This window comes from Emydura macquarii, unplaced genomic scaffold (genome assembly GCF_026122565.2).
Source record: "Emydura macquarii macquarii isolate MOO-44397 ecotype Brisbane River unplaced genomic scaffold, CSIRO-AGI_Emac_v2 contig_1230, whole genome shotgun sequence".
Classification (NCBI taxonomy): Eukaryota; Metazoa; Chordata; order Testudines; family Chelidae; genus Emydura; species Emydura macquarii.
Window position 1 is genome coordinate 3,281,408 of NW_027131367.1, and position 16,965 is coordinate 3,298,372.

General features: G+C 54.2%; 2 protein-coding genes across 3 annotated transcripts; one reads left to right on the plus strand and one right to left on the minus strand.

The window, feature by feature from the left end:
• The first annotated feature begins 1,818 nt into the window (after positions 1 to 1,818).
• On the plus strand, positions 1,819 to 9,591 carry CPSF4L (cleavage and polyadenylation specific factor 4 like). 2 transcript variants are annotated; one of them, XM_067547285.1, is made up of 8 exons: positions 1,819 to 1,954; positions 2,525 to 2,575; positions 3,457 to 3,609; positions 4,759 to 4,854; positions 5,644 to 5,737; positions 6,383 to 6,425; positions 7,228 to 7,413; positions 8,623 to 9,591. In XM_067547285.1, the coding sequence occupies exons 1-8, from the start codon at positions 1,852 to 1,854 to the stop codon at positions 8,689 to 8,691; spliced, it is 795 nt and encodes a 264-aa protein (XP_067403386.1). In that variant the 5' UTR covers positions 1,819 to 1,851; the 3' UTR covers positions 8,692 to 9,591. The 2 variants fall into 2 exon arrangements, with proteins under 2 accessions (XP_067403386.1, XP_067403387.1); XM_067547286.1 differs by lacking the exon at positions 4,759 to 4,854.
• Positions 8,984 to 15,696, minus strand: MTNAP1 (mitochondrial nucleoid associated protein 1). Its single transcript, XM_067547284.1, has 5 exons — positions 15,590 to 15,696; positions 12,930 to 14,522; positions 12,364 to 12,471; positions 12,004 to 12,120; positions 8,984 to 10,736 (listed from the first exon to the last, which is right to left on the minus strand). Exons 2-5 carry the CDS (start codon positions 14,512 to 14,514, stop codon positions 10,708 to 10,710), a joined length of 1,839 nt encoding a protein of 612 aa, XP_067403385.1. The 5' UTR covers positions 14,515 to 14,522; positions 15,590 to 15,696; the 3' UTR covers positions 8,984 to 10,707.
• Between the last annotated feature and the right edge of the window lie 1,269 nt (positions 15,697 to 16,965).

Below are 16,965 nucleotides of genomic sequence, written 5' to 3' on the forward strand. Positions count from 1 at the left end.
AGCCAGGCCTGGCCAGCTTCCCAAGCCGGGCTTTGCAGAGGCAGGGCCCACGCTGAGTTTTCTTGGGCCCAGGACAAGCGTGTAACACGGGCCCCCACAACCCTGCGTCCCATACCGACAGTCTCATGAGCCATGACACGTTTTTTCCTCATGCTAATGGGGGTTGCAGCCTGGGGCAGGGCCCCCAGAGCCTCCAGGTCCTGGTAAAATGTACCTTCCCCCCTCCCATGTGGGGGCCCTGTCCATAGGTGGTGGGAGTCCACAACTCCCACCAAGTCAATGGGAGATGCAGGGGGGGGGTCAGTACGTCTGTAAAACAGGCACCCCCATGGTCTTACCAGTGTAGGGCCCCTATGGGACAGGGGGGGAGCCCCATCTAGTCCCCGGTGACCCTGCTCTGCGGCTTTGAGCGCTCAGATCAGGGCCCAGCTAGCCAAGGCAGGGAACGCAGCCAGTTTCTCACCTGGATTTCCCCCTCTGTTCGGCTGCTGCAGGGCGACCCCCTCGCTCGGAGGCTGACGCGAGAGCAGCACCCAGCCCCGGGGAAGGCGCCCGCCACATGACCCCCCCCCCACCCTCAAACATCAAGCGGCCGCCCGCTATTGCTCAGACGCCTGTCGCCTTCAGCCGCCCGTCCGAGAGCACCCGCTTGCCTCGCGTTGACAGGGCAGGCAGCGCAGCACGGCTCGCTGAGCAGCATGGGCCAGGGCTCAGGGCCGGAGGGGGAGAGGGAGGCGCAGGCACAAGCGCTCGGGGCTGCCGTGCCGGATGGCAGCAGGAGGGCAGGGAACAGGGTGGTGCAGGCGGAGATGCCTCCTCCAGCGGGTGAGCACCCCTGCCACCAGCTCATCGGTCATTCGGCCCCGCGCCTGGCACAGGACAAGGGGGAGCAGGTGCCACGTGGCGTCAGGCTCTGCACAGAGGAGGAGACGAGGGCAGGGCTGACACTGGGCTGGGGAGACTCTGGCACCGCTCATGTCTACTTCGAAGCATCCCTGCCTAGACCTGCTACCTCTGAGCTCCCCGGGGATGCAATGAACATTGCAGAGGCCTGCTTGTCACTCCCTGGGACCCGGACCCGAGCCGCTCCCCAGACTGGTTCTGGAGGAACTAACACCCTCCCACCACCACACACACACACACACACAGCTCCAGCAGCCATGCAACTACTGAGCTTAGGAATCGCCTAATGCCCCACACCTAAGCTGTGTGCAGCACAGAGCCTCGGCAGTGCCGGGGTTAATGCAAAGCGCCCCGGGGGGGGCAGGCCTAGCGAAACCAAGCCCGTTCTTGTGGGCGATGCTGGCCAGGTGGTCTCCAAGCAGAGCTGGGGTTTGGGGGGCCAACATAATGACAGCAGATGTCTGTGCGGAGAGCCAGGCAGAGGGGGTGGAGTGTGGGGTTAATACAGCAGGCCGGCCTGGGGCCCAGCCATGGTTTCCCTACAGCTGGCTCCCAGCACCGCGCAATCAGGGCTGCAAATGGAGATCAGATGCTGGGAATTTCTCCCTCCACACCCTGGCCTCTTTGCTCAGTTTGTTTGCTGCAGGAGAAGGGGCTGCAGATTCCTCAGGAGCTCTGAGTTGGGGGGGGGAGGGCTTGCCCCAGTTCCCCAGCCTGACCTGAGAAGGGGTGTGATGGGGAGCAAGGCGGGAGACGGGGTTACAGCCCCCCAGGCTGTTAACGATGAGCCTGGAGGGGCAGGGTGGGTAGGGGAGGGAGGAAATGTGTGGCTGGCCTCTTCTTCAATCCCATTCGTCAGCTGGGGCCTCTTAGCCTGCCGGAGGCTGGCCCGGCTCTGCGCTGGCTGTGGGGCTTGGCTGTGGGGTCTCTCCAGCTGCAGGGGCCGTGATGCAGGAGCTCATAGCTGGGGTGGAGAAGCTCGTGTTTGATTTGGAGGCTGATGTGACGCACCAGCGAGGGGCCCCGCTCCTGCCCTTCCCAGGCATGGACAGTAAGTGGGGGGGGACATGCTGCTTCCAAGCTGTGAGGCCCGATAGCCCTGACCCGACCCCCCACATCCCCCTCCCCAGACGTGTGTTCGTGCTCCCAGCTTCCTGAGGCATGTTTCTCTCTCCCTGCCAGCCAGCCCCCCTTTGCTAGGCTCGGACAGGGCAGAGCTGCTCGGTAGGATTTGCTAAGCCTGGGGCTGGCGAGGGGCTCGGGCTGGGGCGCTGGCACGTGGCAGGGCCGTGGGGCTTGCTGTTGTCTGAGAGCTGGATGGGGAGCAGAGAGAGGAACCTGTGGGGAGCCCCCTGACATCCAGCCGCTCTGCAGGTGCCATGGTGATGGGCCCGCTCCGTGATCCCAGCTAAAGCCAAACCTGCTGAAGGGGGATAGACCGGCTGGGGCGGGTTATTTTAGGCTCTAAGAGTTCCCCGTCCTAGCCGGTGTGTGCCCCAGCCCAGGGTTCCCGTCTCCAGAGAGCGGCAGGCGACGCCTGGGATCACGGTGTCCCACAGGTGGTTACGAGCGGGTGAATCCGTTCCCCCTGTCGCCCTCCTAACCGGCTCTCCCCTTTCAGAGTCGGGGGCGTCCGTGTGCGAGTTCTTCCTCCAAGGGCTGTGTGCAAAAGGTGAGTGCCGGGGGGCGGGGACGCAGGGATGGCGTGGGCGGGGGGGGGCAGGGGGCAGGATTGGGAGCCAGACAGGGAGCCTTTCCTCTCCTGCTCGGTGGCCGGCATCTCTGGGGTTGGCGGGTCTCAGCCCGACCGCCGGTGGGCAAGTGCCATCACCACGAAAACAGCCCCCACGTCTGGCACGCGCTGGCCCCGTGCCAGCCACCTTGGCGGCGATGACACGGAATGAATGGGCGGCCTGGAGCCTGCCACCGCCTCTCCCCCACCTAAGGGGGTTCCCCTCCTCCCCCGGAGTAGGGCGGGCGGCAGAGGGCACAGGCCTACGGTCCCTCTCCACGGGTGCAAGGGAAGAGTGGCCTTGTGACCACGGCGCAGGCTGCTGCTTTGGAGGGCCGGGTTCTGTTTCTGTCACACATGCGCTCTGTGCCCGTCTCCCCATCTGCGCCATGGGGATCATGCCCTTCCCCGGCCCCCCGAGGACGCCCGGGTAGGAGGCAGAAGGGGGTGGTACAGAACTGAGCTCGGTGGAGTGAGATTCCTGGTGCTGTTCCCCCCCCCGAGCCTTGTGCCCTGCCCACGGCAGCTCAAGGGTTTATCCTGTCTCCGGAGTTGCCCGCCGAGTTGGCGAGACCCTAAGATCAGGATTCTCCAGCTGTGCCGGTGGCGGCTCGCCGCTGGGAATCCTCTCCCGAGGAGGCGTGGGGAGTACGCAGGTTGAGTAAGAAGCAGCCCCAGGTTTCGGAGGGGAATTCAGTCTGGCTGCCACGATCCAGCCCTGGCTAACCCTGACGCAGGATCAGATGACTCCCCAGGAGGTGTGGGGGGTGGAAATGCTGGAAGAGGCAGGGACAAAGGCGTCTCCTCCGCTCTGCGTCCAGGCCTGATGTGTCCTTTCCGGCACGTCAGCGGCGAGAAGACGGTGGTGTGCAAGCACTGGCTGCGGGGACTGTGCAAGAGGGGAGACCAGTGCGAGTTCTTGCACGAGTACGACATGACCAAGATGCCGGAGTGTTATTTCTATTCCAAGTTTGGTAGGTGCTGGCAGCGAGGGGGGGGCTAGGAGACCTCCAGCGGATCCGGGTTTATCTGGGGGTGAGGCGGAGGGTGTGTTTGCAGACGTGCAGACGCTTAGGAGTGGGTGAACTGCCGTGTCAAAGGCAGATTCGGCTCCTGGCTGATCTGAGTTGTTATAACCCAGGTCAATGCCCTATTTCTAGGCATGCTTGAGCATGGGGAGCTAATGCCAGTAGCCGTGTGCGAGGAGAACTGCCCTCCTTGCGTGTCTCTTCTGGGGAGGCAGCCCCCCGGCCCCAGGTCTGCAGTGGGTTCCCATTTCACCAGGAGATGTGGGAATTTGCTGCCTGCCACGCCCTGCGCCGAGCCACCTGCCCGCAGCACCACAGAGCTAGTCCCTTTGGGGAGATGTTTCCTAGGCAGGCATTTAATGTCCGCTCCATGGGCCTGCAGGGGTGGAGGCACCAGAGTGAATTGCGGGGTCCCCCCCCCCTCCACCCGGTGGAGCCTGTTCTTGTTCAGGGTGTGAGCTGGAAGCCCCCGGCTCTCTAGCAGCGATGGAGCAGGGGTGCTAACCAGAACCCCTGCCTGGGGCCGGGACGTGGGCTGGCAGCAGGTGCTCAGGTGAGTTTGACCCTCTGGTACAGTGTGCATGACTGGCAAGCTGGGGGGGCTACAGGAAACCCTGTGATGGAGGGGGCGTTCTAAGCATCACGCAGGGAACACCTGGACCCCCCCCCCACAAGTATGACCCTGTGTCAGTGCTGACTTTGACCCTTCATGCTGTTGCTTTTCCTGGGGGGGCAGGAGGGAGTCACTGGCCCCAGGCCCTGTTTTGCTTTGTGTGAATACAGACTCGTTTTCCAAAGAGCTGGGGTCCAGCCCGGTGTCTGTGGCCAAAAACTGCCTCTCCCCTCGGGATCATGCAGCATGGTCTCTGCTGGCTGGGGGTGTGCTCCAGCCCGGAGCTGCCTCTCAGGGGTGTGTGCATGGCACTGAAATACTTGGGTGCTGCACAAACTGCGGCTGTGAGGGTACCCTACAGAGGGGCAGCGCCTGGAGGGGTGGGAAATCCTTTGCCTGCTTTCGTCTTCAGGGGCCGGCGTACGACCGGGCTTCAAATGAGGGACGCTAACTCTTTCTTGTCCACAAACCTCCCCTCCCAGGTGAGTGCAGCAATAAAGAATGCCCCTTCCTGCACATTGACCCGGCCTCCAGAGTTAAAGACTGTCCCTGGTACGACAGAGGGTTCTGCAAACAGGGTGAATACCTTGCCCTCGGTAACGAGCTGAATGGGCGCGCTGCCTGTGGGTTTGCGCACGGGGGGGCTAAGCGGCAGGAATCCTGGTTCTGTTCCCCTGCTACTGAGACACTGAGCAGCCTTTGTGGTGCCTCGGTTTGCCCATTTGTAAAATGGGTCAGATGCTTGCCGTGCAGTAGCCGGGGCTTATTGACGGCCCTTCGAGGGCTGTGAGATCCTCCAGTGATAGACGATGTACAAGAGCCAAGTGCTGATCACATAATTCACCAAACGATAGTTAATGAAGCTTAATTAAAGTTTGCAGCACGTATCTGACTGACGGGAGCTAGAGATGGAGAAGGGTCTGGCCCCTCTGCTCCCAAAAACGCAAGGACGTTGGACATGGTCTGCGTCTAAGCAAAGACCTGTGTCCTTCTCTCTATTCGGCCGCTTCCCACCCCGAGCAGAGTTTCAGCTGTCCCATGGGAAGACCCAGTTGCTGCATAGGCAAGCTGCCCGGCTGCTGACACAGTGGTGCGCGTCTATCAATGGCCTGCATGCGGCCGGTTCAGTTGGCATGCATCCTCGTTGGCATTCTGGGCACAGACGGCAAAATAGGAGGACGGGGAGATGGGCTGCAAAAGAAGAAACGGGGCCACAAACTCCCCACTGAGGGGGAGCACGTAGTCCGTCGGGGACTCCACTCTTTGGTCCCAGAAGCCAGACAGGTGCCCACCGCTGAACCAGCCCCGGTTCTGAGCCAGGCTCCCTTTCCACGCTGACTGAAGTCTCTCCCTCTTTGGATGTGCAGGTCCTCTGTGTAAATACAAACACACCAGGAGGGTGATGTGTGTCAACTACTTAGCCGGCTTCTGCCCCCAAGGATCCAAATGCAAATTCATGCAGTACGTATCTGGGGGGGGGGGGAGCAGAAGTGACCTTGGCAAGGTGCTGGGGGCGGGAAAGGCTCTCTGGCCTGCGTGGCCAAGGAGAGCTCTGTCTACCACAGTCCGTCTCTGACTGGGAGGTGCCCCAGCGGGGACACAATCTCCCTCTTGGTAAAGCAGCTCAATGTTTGTGGTGGTTTGTGTTTTTTTGGTTGTCCCCTTCCGGGAGCCCCTGCCAGTTCTGTCCTGTGACCACGGTGCCATCTGCTGGACAAGGGCAGGTGACCGCCGAAAGGAGCCTGCGCCCTAGCACAAATCACTTTCGGGAACAGTGGCGTCTTTTCTGCCTCCCCCCTGCCCTCAGCAGTCGCCCTCCCTGGAGCTCGTTGAACCCAGGCCTGCATAACGCATCCTGGCTAAGCCCGGCAGAGCTGCATGTGGCGGAGGCTTGCACAGCACCTGCTGGCCCTGCGCCAGCCTTTATCAAATCTATTGCGTGATATGACTGGAAAGCCTTTAATGAGAGGCCTCGGTCAAACCTACCCCTTAGCCCTGAGACAGTCTCTTCCCTTGCAAGGGGGCAGAGGCTTGCCGTTAAGGTTTGAATGGATTAATACTTCAAAGGCGCGAACCCTCATCCTTTTCCTTCTGCATCCCCTCTAGCCCAAAGGCAGACCTGACGCTGTGTAACGTGGCTCTCTCCCAGGTAAGGCCTGGAAAAGTGCCGGAGCCATCTTCCCCTGAGCAGAGCTGGCTGGAATCTTTTTTTTTTTTTTTTTTTTACCAGCAACTGGCTCATTTGTCCCCCACAAACCTGCCGCTTCGGTCGACCCGAAACCATTGGCAAATTCCTGTCCAGTTCCCTGGAAAGTTTGGACTGAACCAAAAAACTGAAATGTTTCAGTAACGGTGAAACTGAACCTGAATTTTTCACTTCCATGGTGGGAGTTTTTTCAGAAGCCGAAGGGCTAGATTCACAAAATGTCAGGGGGAGGGGAGGGGGTGCTCCCTTGTAACCTCTAAGCTGGTGGTTAGGGTGTTCTCCTGAGATGCGGGAGATCCGGGCGCCGTTCCCCTCTGCCTGATGTGGAGACGAGATTTGAACTGGGTCTCCCATGTTGCAGGAGAGTCTCCTGGTCTCTGGGATGTTCTGGAGTGGGTCTTCCTCGGTCTCTCTTGTCAAAGCAGCGCCGCTGCTTCGAAATCATTAGTCGTTGGAGCAGGGACTCGAGTGCCCTCACCACCAAGCTATAGACTCATTCTCGGTCTCTGGCCCGGTGTGTCCATTGTCATTCACAGTGGCAATTCACATGACAGTGAAAGTGGAGATCTCGGCTCATAACGTGACTCCAGCAGCTGGGTCTTTAAAGAGGAAAAAGCTTTGTGACCAAATCCCCAGTTGACAAGGCTGGAAACCCTGCAGGCTCCTGCCCTGTAGCTGTGCTCCAGGAGGTGCCAGCCCTGTCTGGATTCCACCTCTCCTGCCTGATTTCTCTCGTGCGCTCCAGGTGCTGCTGCCACCTTCCCTGGCCGCTGATGGCGAGCGCCTTGACGAGCAGCAAGCTCCGGAAGCCCCGTTGCTGTCTCGTCAGCCTGGGGCGAGGGCTGCCCGGTGCCAGGTGAAGAAGTTGCAGGAGGCTGGTGGCTGCCCCTATGGAACGCTCCGGCCCCTGGGGCAGGTCACGTGTTTCAAGGTCAGTGTCAGGAGCTGGTTGGCTGGGAAGCCCCTCGGACCACAACTAATGAGCCCACCTCTTCCAAACAGAGAGGTCAGTGTGTGGAGCAGTGGTTCCCAACCTGTGGCCCCGGCTTCCCTCCCACTGGCTGCAGAAGGGAGCTGCTGCCTAAAGACCCAGGCGGAGCGCGTTTCCCCAGGGCTGACAGACCTGTGCAGGGTCCTTGCTGCAGTCGGGGACAGAAGACCCGCGCTCCCCTCCCTGGCTGTAGCAGGGAGCACGGCAAAGCGCTCCGCCTGGGTCCATAGGGCTGGGGTCCCTGCTGGAGCCAGAGGGGAGCACTGATCTTCCATCCCCCCTGGCTGCAGAAGGGAGCCACTGCCTAGGGACCTAGTTAGAGCACATGGGGCTACCAGACGTGTGTGGTTTCCCTGCTGTAGTCCGGGAGACGGGAGATCAGCGAGGAGACAGCTGCTGTGGCCCTTCAGGGTTGTAAAAATTATATCTGTGGCCCTCGAGCCAAGAAGGCTGGGAACCCCTGGCTTAGAGCAAGACTCCTGTGGCCTGATTCCCAAGGCTATTGCCATTGAGAGACCAGTGAATTTTAGGCCATTACTACCCTGCTGGTGTCCCTCCGGGGATGGAACAACGGTCGGCTCCAACTGCAGAATCTCTTGGGTTTACTGATTCGCAGTTCTCCTCCCACTAGCCCCTTGTCCTCAAATGCTCCTCAGACCTCTCTGTTCTCCTGGGTTTGCCGATGGTTTTCTCATGCAGCCGAGAACCGGGGGGGATCTGGATTGGCAGGGGAGGGGGCAGTTGTCTTAAAGCCAAAATGTTCTTGGGCTGCAGTGCAACGGTGAGGAGGAAGGGACACTAGTGCCATTGAGGGGACTTTCGCCGACAGTGTAAGTTCTTTTGGTCAGTAGGTCGAGTGCGTCAGCTACCCATGCATGGGACAGACCATCAGTCCTATTCCAGGTAGCAGGAATCAATTTATGCAAGGGTGGCTGAGGCTGGGCTGTCAGTATTGCTGCATGAGAGTCATGACAGATCATATCGGCCCAGTATCTCCGTCTCTTGTCAGGACAAGATGTGTTCTTTTTGGGGGGGGAGGGGGCTGTTAATCTCCATCATGGACAATTGCTGTCTGTTGTACTGGGTTGATCTTGCTCCTAGGGGCTACACAAAGGAAAGTCAATGTCCTCCTATTCGCTTCCCTTGCAGTGTGGAGAAAAGGGGCACTATGCCAATAAATGCAGCAAGAGTCACCTGGGGATCCAGCTGGGGAAATGACTTGCCAGTGTGCCGGGAAGAAAATCCAGAGGAGGATGCTGTGTTGTGATACAGGATCAACGGGACAGCTGATTTCTTTGAATACAGAGCCCCTCAGAGCCATCCTGCTTCATGCCAGTTTTTAACAGCTCTTTGCTAAGAGAAGAGGAAGGGGAAAATGCAGTTGCTTTAATGTAACTGTAAATTGGGTATTTTCTGACCCCTTACTGAGGGGTTGGCAGGTGACTCAGATCTCAGACTGGTGTGTCAGACACCAATAATCCTGCCAATGCTAAAAATGGCTTTGAAAGGGACAGTAAAACAGTCGGTCTGGATTCTGGTTAATATTCAGGAGACTGGTGTGTGCAGGGATAAGGAAGTGTTTCCGTAGGAGTGAAGTTGAAAAGGGTAGTTGCACAGTTCATCGCACTTAGATTCTGCCCTGAGTACAAGGCACCCTGCTAAGTTATTCCCTCTCTGTGTACCTGAGATGATCTCCCTTGAAAATCTCAAGCAACTTTCTGCCAAAGGCATTTCTAAGAAATTTTTCTGTAGTTTGGAGTGACTGGAGTACAGGCTGGGTACCAAAATTGCATTTCATCACTGACTCTGACTTGACGTCTGACCTTGGGCAAGTCACTGAATAGCTGTGCACCTCAGTTTCCCCATCTGTAAAATGGGGGTAACACTACCACAGAGGGGTGCTAAGGCTCATTAGCTGCTTTGCAAATTAAGCCTCCAGTGGAAGGCGTGATAAGTATTACCTTTTTAAGAGAACTCGTAGTACAAAGTCATAAGAAAATACACAGATTTATTGCAGGAGTTTGTGGTGAAATGTGGTTCACTCTTGTTCTGCTTCAAAAAAGGAGTTTTTTTAATGCTACTGTACCTTATTTATAATAAAGCTTTTTGCCAACAGTTCTTCTGTCTCTCATGATTGCATTACACTTCTACAACCCCTCTGTCCTAGAGAGAGGAAATAAAGTCTTACACTGCGCGCTAAGACTAGAATCAGGACTTTTCCAATCACTCCCTCTTGTTTGAAAAGGGTGATGTTCTGCCCATCGGGCAGCCTAAATCGTGAATACTAGGGCTTGTCTTCTGGATGCTGCACTGTTCATGTTGTTCATGCTTTGCTTTGGCGCCTCTTTACAGGTCATTACTGAAGCAACCCTAGACAGGCCTGCACGTTGTCTACAAAGGAGTGGCCGTGTTGTGGGGGTGTCTCTGAGGTGCATGGGGTGAGTGGAGAAGATGGAGAAAGGGTAGGAAAGAACCAGGTTTCTACATAGTCAAACAACTGTTTTGTAACTCTCTAGAGCAGATCTGCCTTAGTTCCCGGGCCAGCCCGATTCCCCTATGCTTTCACACACCCCAGTGACAAAGGGTATGTTGTGCTTAGCACTGGCCTGCATAGATAAGAGGGGGGCCATAGAATGGAACCAGAGATTAGTATTTCCCACTCCAAACATCCGTAACAGGCCTCTTGTACCACCCTTGTCAGCTGAGTTAGTCCCTCCAACCTACTCCTCTTCCTTTGAGTGGCTGGGATTCTCTGCCAAATAGTCCCACTGGAACCTGCAATTCAAATTTGAAACTAAAACATCGGGGAAGTAAATGCCTGTAGTTTTTTCCCCCACCGTGAGTCGTTCTCATGGACCTACAACATGAGGAAACAGATTCAGGTTTCATAGGGGCTAAAAGCAATAGCTAGTGGAGTGTGATCCTCCAGTTTGTGCCCTATAATCCAGCTCTTGCTGTTTAGATACTAAACGTCAACTTGGATTTCCTGCGAGTGCTCTAAGACGACTGTCAGTCTACGCAGAATGTGCACCTACCTCCTCTGGCTAATAGGACTTGGTAGGCGAGGGTAAATGAAAAAGCATTCCCTTCAGCAATAAATTAATGTACAGTAGCTGAGCACAACAGACGGGCTGGCTGTCCGGCAAAGTCTTGTGTTCTGGTGGAATGCAGCTCGTACGATCCGTGCCTGATTCTCATGCCAGAAGTCAAGCATTTTCTGTCATTTTACCTTCCTCAGTGATACTTGCGCCAGCGATCTTGTTCTTTAGAGAGAGAGAGAAATATAAAGTTAATGCTGTAATATGTTACCCCGGGTATAAAACTAGTAATGTTTCTCTGGTAGTGTGTAAAGACCTCCTAGACATTCAAATGACCACAGATGTCTAACCTGTCTTATTGTATTGGAGTTTAACAGCTCTTTTCAGTTTACCGTAATTGTCACGTGGGAGTTGACTCTGCTGTCTTGTAAATGCCAGACTTTTGAAGCATGATAGCTCAGAGCAAGGGAAGAGAACACGGTGGCAGGAAGGAAGAGGTTTAAATCCGAATTATACCCATTTAGTAGCAATAAGAGTATTGCAACAAATGTGTTCCTGTGTAGTTAAAAAAAAAAAACCCAAACCACCCCACATCATACCTTACCACAACAGGACAGTTCACTGCAGACACTTCTCCCTCTGGGGAGAGGATGAGAGAACAACCCAGATGTGAAAGCAGGGTAGTCACATTGCTCAGTGCGGTACTGGAAGGTGTTGAGATGGTGATGCCATCTGCTGTATAAGAACCTATATAGAATAGTGTGTCCCTGGCCTTTTTGACAATAGCTGTATGACGAAAGGGAAGGTGGCTGGAAAATTCAGTTTTTAAATAACACTGCTTTTTGTCTTCCAAGTATTTTACAGATGTTAGTCTTTATAATGAAGAGTCCTAAAGCAGCTCTCTCAAAAACGGTTGCATGATGGGAAGTTGCTTAAATTCATCAGCATAAGAAAAGCCCTGCTCTAGAAACCACATGAACCAGGAGCATACACAGGATAAGCTATTTATTTCCCAAGGGGGAAGGGAATGCAGTATGTTCTCAATCCCTGTTAGCCAGCACCATCGTCACCATCCTTCTGGACAGGTAGGAGTAGATGTCACTTTCTTCAGAGCCCTTCACAGACCAGCTGGCTCAGAGTTGAGTAATGCAGGGTACTCCCTTCCACCAGCTGGGAAATAAGACCTCTGCAGCACACCCAGTTTCTGCTGTGCAGGGGTAATAATCTCAGGGCATGAAGCCACCAACTTGCCTAGGCTAACGGTCACCACCACGTCCGCTTTTGCTTTCTTCCAGAAGGCTTTAAAATCCATAGAAAATGGATAACTTGTCAACTCCTAGTCTGTTCCCTGACAGAGAACTCCGCTATTTGTTTATTGTGCAACTGTGTTTATAACCCTGAAATCACTTGCATAATGAACAGATTTTTCTCCTCTAAAACAAAAAAAAACCAATGTGCTTGGAAGAGACAAACAGCAAGAAGAAAACCTTACTGAGCTGATCGTATCTCCAGCCATAGCTCAGAACGCAATATCCAGCCAACAGCATGGAGATCCCAGCGGCTCCACCCTTCTTTACATCAATGTATTTGTTGCAGTAACTGCTCCAGGCTGTTGAAATAGAAACACAAGGCCAGCTTGGTTATTCATCTCCAATTAGGGCTGACAGCCTCTAATTTTAAAAGCCAAATGGTTGGGTCAGTCAAGCCACTTCCATTTACATGCAGATAACCCATGCCAATAACTCCCCTTGTCTCCCACACCAATGTGCTGCTGCTGTTTTGGGGTTGGCTTGTTTTTTGACTCTAGGCTCTAGACAAGTCAACATCCAGAGAGGACGCAATCCAGGCTCACCTTTCTGCACTGCTCCGAGCAGTCCCTTTGGAGAGAAGTCGCAAGCTGACAACCAGGCAGGCAGCTCCTTTATCTTTACGTCCATCAGACACCTTTCTATGAGGGGAGCTACAAAACAGAGTCACAAAAGTCAAGAGGTGGGACAGGGCTGGGTCGTTTTGCCCACAAGCGGCCTGGTCAGCAGATTGTACTCTATGCATGGAATGTTCTGCATAATTCAAAATGACTCCAACAATGGGGCTTTCACTGCTTTTTTCAGGGATAAATGTACAGCCCTTTGCCCTGGACTGGAGAGGTCTTATGCTGCACAGAGATATCTGCTCTCCAGGAAAAACAATGCCCACATTGAAGGAAGCAACCTTGCTTTTCCATGGAAGACCATGCCATTCCTAATGGATGCAGTTATGGTCCCACATGACAGATTGTAAATTAGGGCTCACTGAAAGAACAGTCACTGAATAAGTTTACTCCCCAACTCCCACCCTGATTTTTATATGACGGATGCAGCCTGTCAGGGGTCTCTATGCAGTACAGTGCAAAAGTGGGGATTGAAAGCCTCATTTTACCTTGCGGCCCTTCCAAGAAGCTTGGCTTTATCGTCTTCATCTTGATCTCCACATTCCCTGGGAGAGGTCTCCCTGGAAACATGCTCAGCCTGTGATAATTAGGATACAATTCTGGAAACCACTCCAGCCCAATGGATCTGGCCTGTATGTTCCGGCCAGAAGATTGGAACAGATAAGTAGGTTGGTTTTCAGAGGTGTGGAACAAGTGCTGTTTCAAAGCCAGCTCGCTGTCTCTTCTCCCTTTATTCAGAACAGACTCAGAAACTAAGGCGATGCGCTGTTCATCCTTCAGAAGCTGCTGCACGCCAGTTAGGTAGCTGCTGGCTATTCCTTCACTGGTTCCTCTAAGAGTCTCTCTCACAGTCGGGTGGGGCTTCTCGGCAAGGGAAGCAGAGAAAGAGGCCTTAGAATCCACATCACCATTTAAGTAAAACTGCTTCTCTTCTATCTCACTTTTATCCACTCTGTCCCGTTGAATGAGGTCACTAGAGATCTTCCTGCAGTCAGCCTCAACGTGATCGCCAAGAACATGCATTTCAGTTGCAGTTAAACTATTGCTTTTTTCTCCCTCTCCACTCCAGGTGTTACTCTCTGCAACCTCAAGACTAAAAGCATGTGTGTTCATGGCACCTGTAACATTCATATTCTTACAATGGTCAGACTGGACTGTATCTGCATGGCTGTCAGAGCAGTCTGAAGCCTGCATCTCCATATGCCATCTCTGGGACATGCAGTTACCAGTGGTAGCACGGTCTGCCACAGCACCCTGAATTTTGGATTCATTCCTACCTCTTAGCACTTTGACGCGATGTTTCTCAATAACAACTTTCACTCCCTCAATAGCTGCTCTGGGAATACTTTCAGGATCACCAGTGGGTAAATCCAGAGAACCAGCCACCTCCTGCATTGGAGACTCTACCTTCCTTTGTTTCTGTTGTGCAGAAGATCTTATTGGGTCATTAGGAGACTCTGAAGCACATTTTCCATTCTTATTCAATGAAGAAAGCTCCAAAATGCCACCAGGTACTGAATTCTCATCACTGGAAGTATTTTTACTTCTGATTTTCTGTGTTGTGGGTAACTTCTTTGCATGCTTTGCTTTTGAAGTCCTCTCTTTTGCTGCATTCATGTGCATTTTGGCCTCTTCTTGAGCTGTACTCATTCCTTCATCTCTGTGTGTCTTTTCAGAAGACAGTTTAATTTGCCACTTGGTATTTTTACCTGGCTTTTCTGCAGGCAAGCTGCTGGCTATTTCTGATCCAGCACTACCCCTGATTTGTAAGGCGTTTAGTTTGTTTTCTGCTTTGTTCCTCACTGTGTCAAGAGGCTTTTTCTTACTTTCTCTTTCTGAGCCATTGTCTGTGGTTGTGATCTTCTCTTTGCTTTGTCCCTTTATTTTCTTTGGGGCCAGGAGTCTAACTGGCTTGGAATGAGAAGCTTCCAAGTCAGCAGATGGCACCTTGCCTGAGTCAAAAGCAGTTTTCATATCTCCTGCCATCTTACAGTGTGGCAAGTGGGACTTCAGTCGCTTAAATGGCTTTCTGCAATAGGGGCACAGTTCCATTCCTGATGGGGCACCTGCCATCTTTATATCTGGAAAGGAAAATAAAATGCATTATCTACTAGCATGTTTTGTAGCAAGGTGAGATTTTGTGATCAGACTTAGGTGAGATGCTGTTCCGGAAAGGTAGATTGGAGTGGAAAAGAAGCCAGTAGCAGGGGCTAGTTAGCAAGAAGTTACTAGACAGCAGGATAAAATGTAGACAAGGCAAATGGAAAGGGAAGCACGGAGGGTTAAGGGAAAAAAAACACTCCAAAGTAAAAATATGAGCAGGGTTGAGTGAGACTGAGGTGCCAAGATAGAGAAAGCTGCAGACTGGCCAAAATTGCAAGAATCACACGTGAATGAAACTTGCATGGGTCATGTATAAAACAGGTCCTTAATTAAGCACATCACTTGCATATGTCCTGTATTAAAGCTTTAATGATGGATCCTTGTCTCAGTCGTGTGTGATCTTTACACTTTTGATGGTGGGAGTCCCCGAGAAGGAGAACTCAGAGAAGGAGAATTCAATCTTGCAAAAAGCCCTCAACCCTGGCAGCGGAAGCAGATTAGCGTTTCGCTTGCCCAAGGGCTCCTGCTGAGGTGGTGTTTCCAGCATCATTTGCCTGACTCCTGTGCCCCTCCAATGCTGAGCAGTGGCTTCGGGAAGTGGGGAGAAGAAAGCAGGGCTCGAAGTGCTGCCTATCCACTTTTGAGGAGCAGTGGGTGCTGTCTGGGGTTCTCTGCTCCGTATCCCCATCAGGTTCCCTTCGTTTAGCCCTCTGACCTTCACACCCCTCCCTGTTTTTTCATGCATTGTCCCCTGTAATCAGTTGAGTCCGGGTCTCCTTAGTTCCTCTCCTTAGGCTGGGAGAGGGGTTTTTAGCCCCAAGTCCCGGAACCCAAATAGTAGCCAGATGTGGACGGGGGGGAGGAACCTCCCTTCCCCAGCCTTTGTTCTGTACCGTGGCAGTTGCTCTGAGAGCAGAGGTGCACAACTTCCTCCCCGATGTCTCTCCCTCCCCTTCCACACGCCTGCAGCTCCCCCCGTCCCTGCTGCAGCGAAATGAAATCCCCTTCCGCCTGCAGCAGGAAGACCAGCTGCTCCCCTTCCTACCTGCTCAGGGGGGACCCCAGGGGAAGCACGAGCCCTCGTGCAGCGGTGGCTGGCACGGGCCGGGTGCCCGCCTGGCTGGGCGGCCCCCTCTTCCCACGGCTCTCTGCCAGCTGCTCCGGGCGTGTCACAGGGCGGTGTGAATAAAGCTTTTGTTGAAGCCTGACCCATGTCACGTGACACTACCAAAAAATCTTCCTTCCATCTGTGTTGTGATGGGTGAAGCATCAGCCTTTTGCAAACCGCAGGAGTTCGGAAATCTCGGGTCAGCCCCTCCCATGGCTCCTTCCGCACTGCACGTCCTGAGCCTGGCCTGAAAAGCAGGAGATTTTACAAACGATGCGTTCTGGGGGTGGTTCATTTTTTAAAGAAATTTGCATTTTTGGGTGATGAGCCTGGGGCGTGGGGGAGGGGTCATGCTTTCCTCTGCAGCGGTGAAGGCTGGGCACATACTTGTGTGTGTACAGGATAGCTCAGATTATCGCCTCACTTTTAGGAGCGGGGGCTTTAAGGGAAAAACCACAACATCCCACCACCCTGCTGATAAAACCGGGGGCTGGGTAACGCTGAACTCAGCAGCTGCTAAACCTAGGCCGCCTGCTAGCGGCCGGATCCGCAGTGTGAAACAACAGGACAAGGGGGGGGGGCTGGCGGGTGTCCTCGGAGCTGTATGATCTCCCCCCCCCCCAACTTCCTGCCCTGCAGAATAAGCAGCATGAGGTCACAGGAGAGAATGGTGACAATAGCTACTGCTCGGCAGGCCCTCTGCTGTTAGCTCACTTGCCATTCTTGAAGAGGGGAGTGCTCAGAGGCCACAGCGGTGAGCCTCCAAAAGAGCCAGAATAAAGCTATTGGTGAAGGGTGAGGACCCTGACGGGTGTCAATAAAGCTGTTGTGTCAATAAAACTGTTGTTGAAGGCCGTTTGCACACTGAGGGTGTCAATAAAGCTGTTGTTGAAGGGGACCTGTGGGGGGGGGGGGGGGCTGTTTGCACTGAGGGTGTCAATAAAGTTGTTGTTGAAGGGGCCGTTTGCACTGAGGGTGTCAATAAAGCTGTTGTTGAAGGGGACCTGTGGGGGGGGCTGTTTCCACTGAGGGTGTCAATAAAGCTGTTGTTGAAGGGGACCCAGAGCGGGGGGGCTGTTTGCACTGAGGGTTGAAGGCTGATCCAGCACAGGCCTCGCGGGGCGGGGGGGGGTCTCACACAAATTAACCAGCACACGACACAAGCACTGGAGAGGGCGGGGCCCGGCCCCGGGGCCTCGTCAGCAGCAGGGTGCCTCCCCGCCTGCCTCACATGAAATGTCATTTTCTGATGCCGGGCCAGCCTGGCTGAGTTGCTGTGAGGACTCAGGTTTCTGCCAGGGCAGGAATTCCCG

Excerpts from the sequence above, each read along its gene's own strand:
- CPSF4L (XM_067547285.1), top strand. The coding sequence starts at position 1,852 with ATGCAGGAGCTCATAGCTGGGGTGGAGAAGCTCGTGTTTGATTTGGAG. Across the intron at positions 2,576-3,456 it reads CCAAGGGCTGTGTGCAAAAG|GCCTGATGTGTCCTTTCCGG; the intron begins GTGAGTGCCGGG and ends CTCTGCGTCCAG. Across the intron at positions 5,738-6,382 it reads TCCAAATGCAAATTCATGCA|CCCAAAGGCAGACCTGACGC; the intron begins GTACGTATCTGG and ends CATCCCCTCTAG.
- MTNAP1 (XM_067547284.1), bottom strand. The coding sequence starts at position 14,514 with ATGGCAGGTGCCCCATCAGGAATGGAACTGTGCCCCTATTGCAGAAAG. Across the intron at positions 12,472-12,929 it reads CTTCTTGGAAGGGCCGCAAG|CTCCCCTCATAGAAAGGTGT; the intron begins GTAAAATGAGGC and ends TCTGTTTTGTAG. Across the intron at positions 12,121-12,363 it reads GCTCGGAGCAGTGCAGAAAG|CCTGGAGCAGTTACTGCAAC; the intron begins GTGAGCCTGGAT and ends CTATTTCAACAG.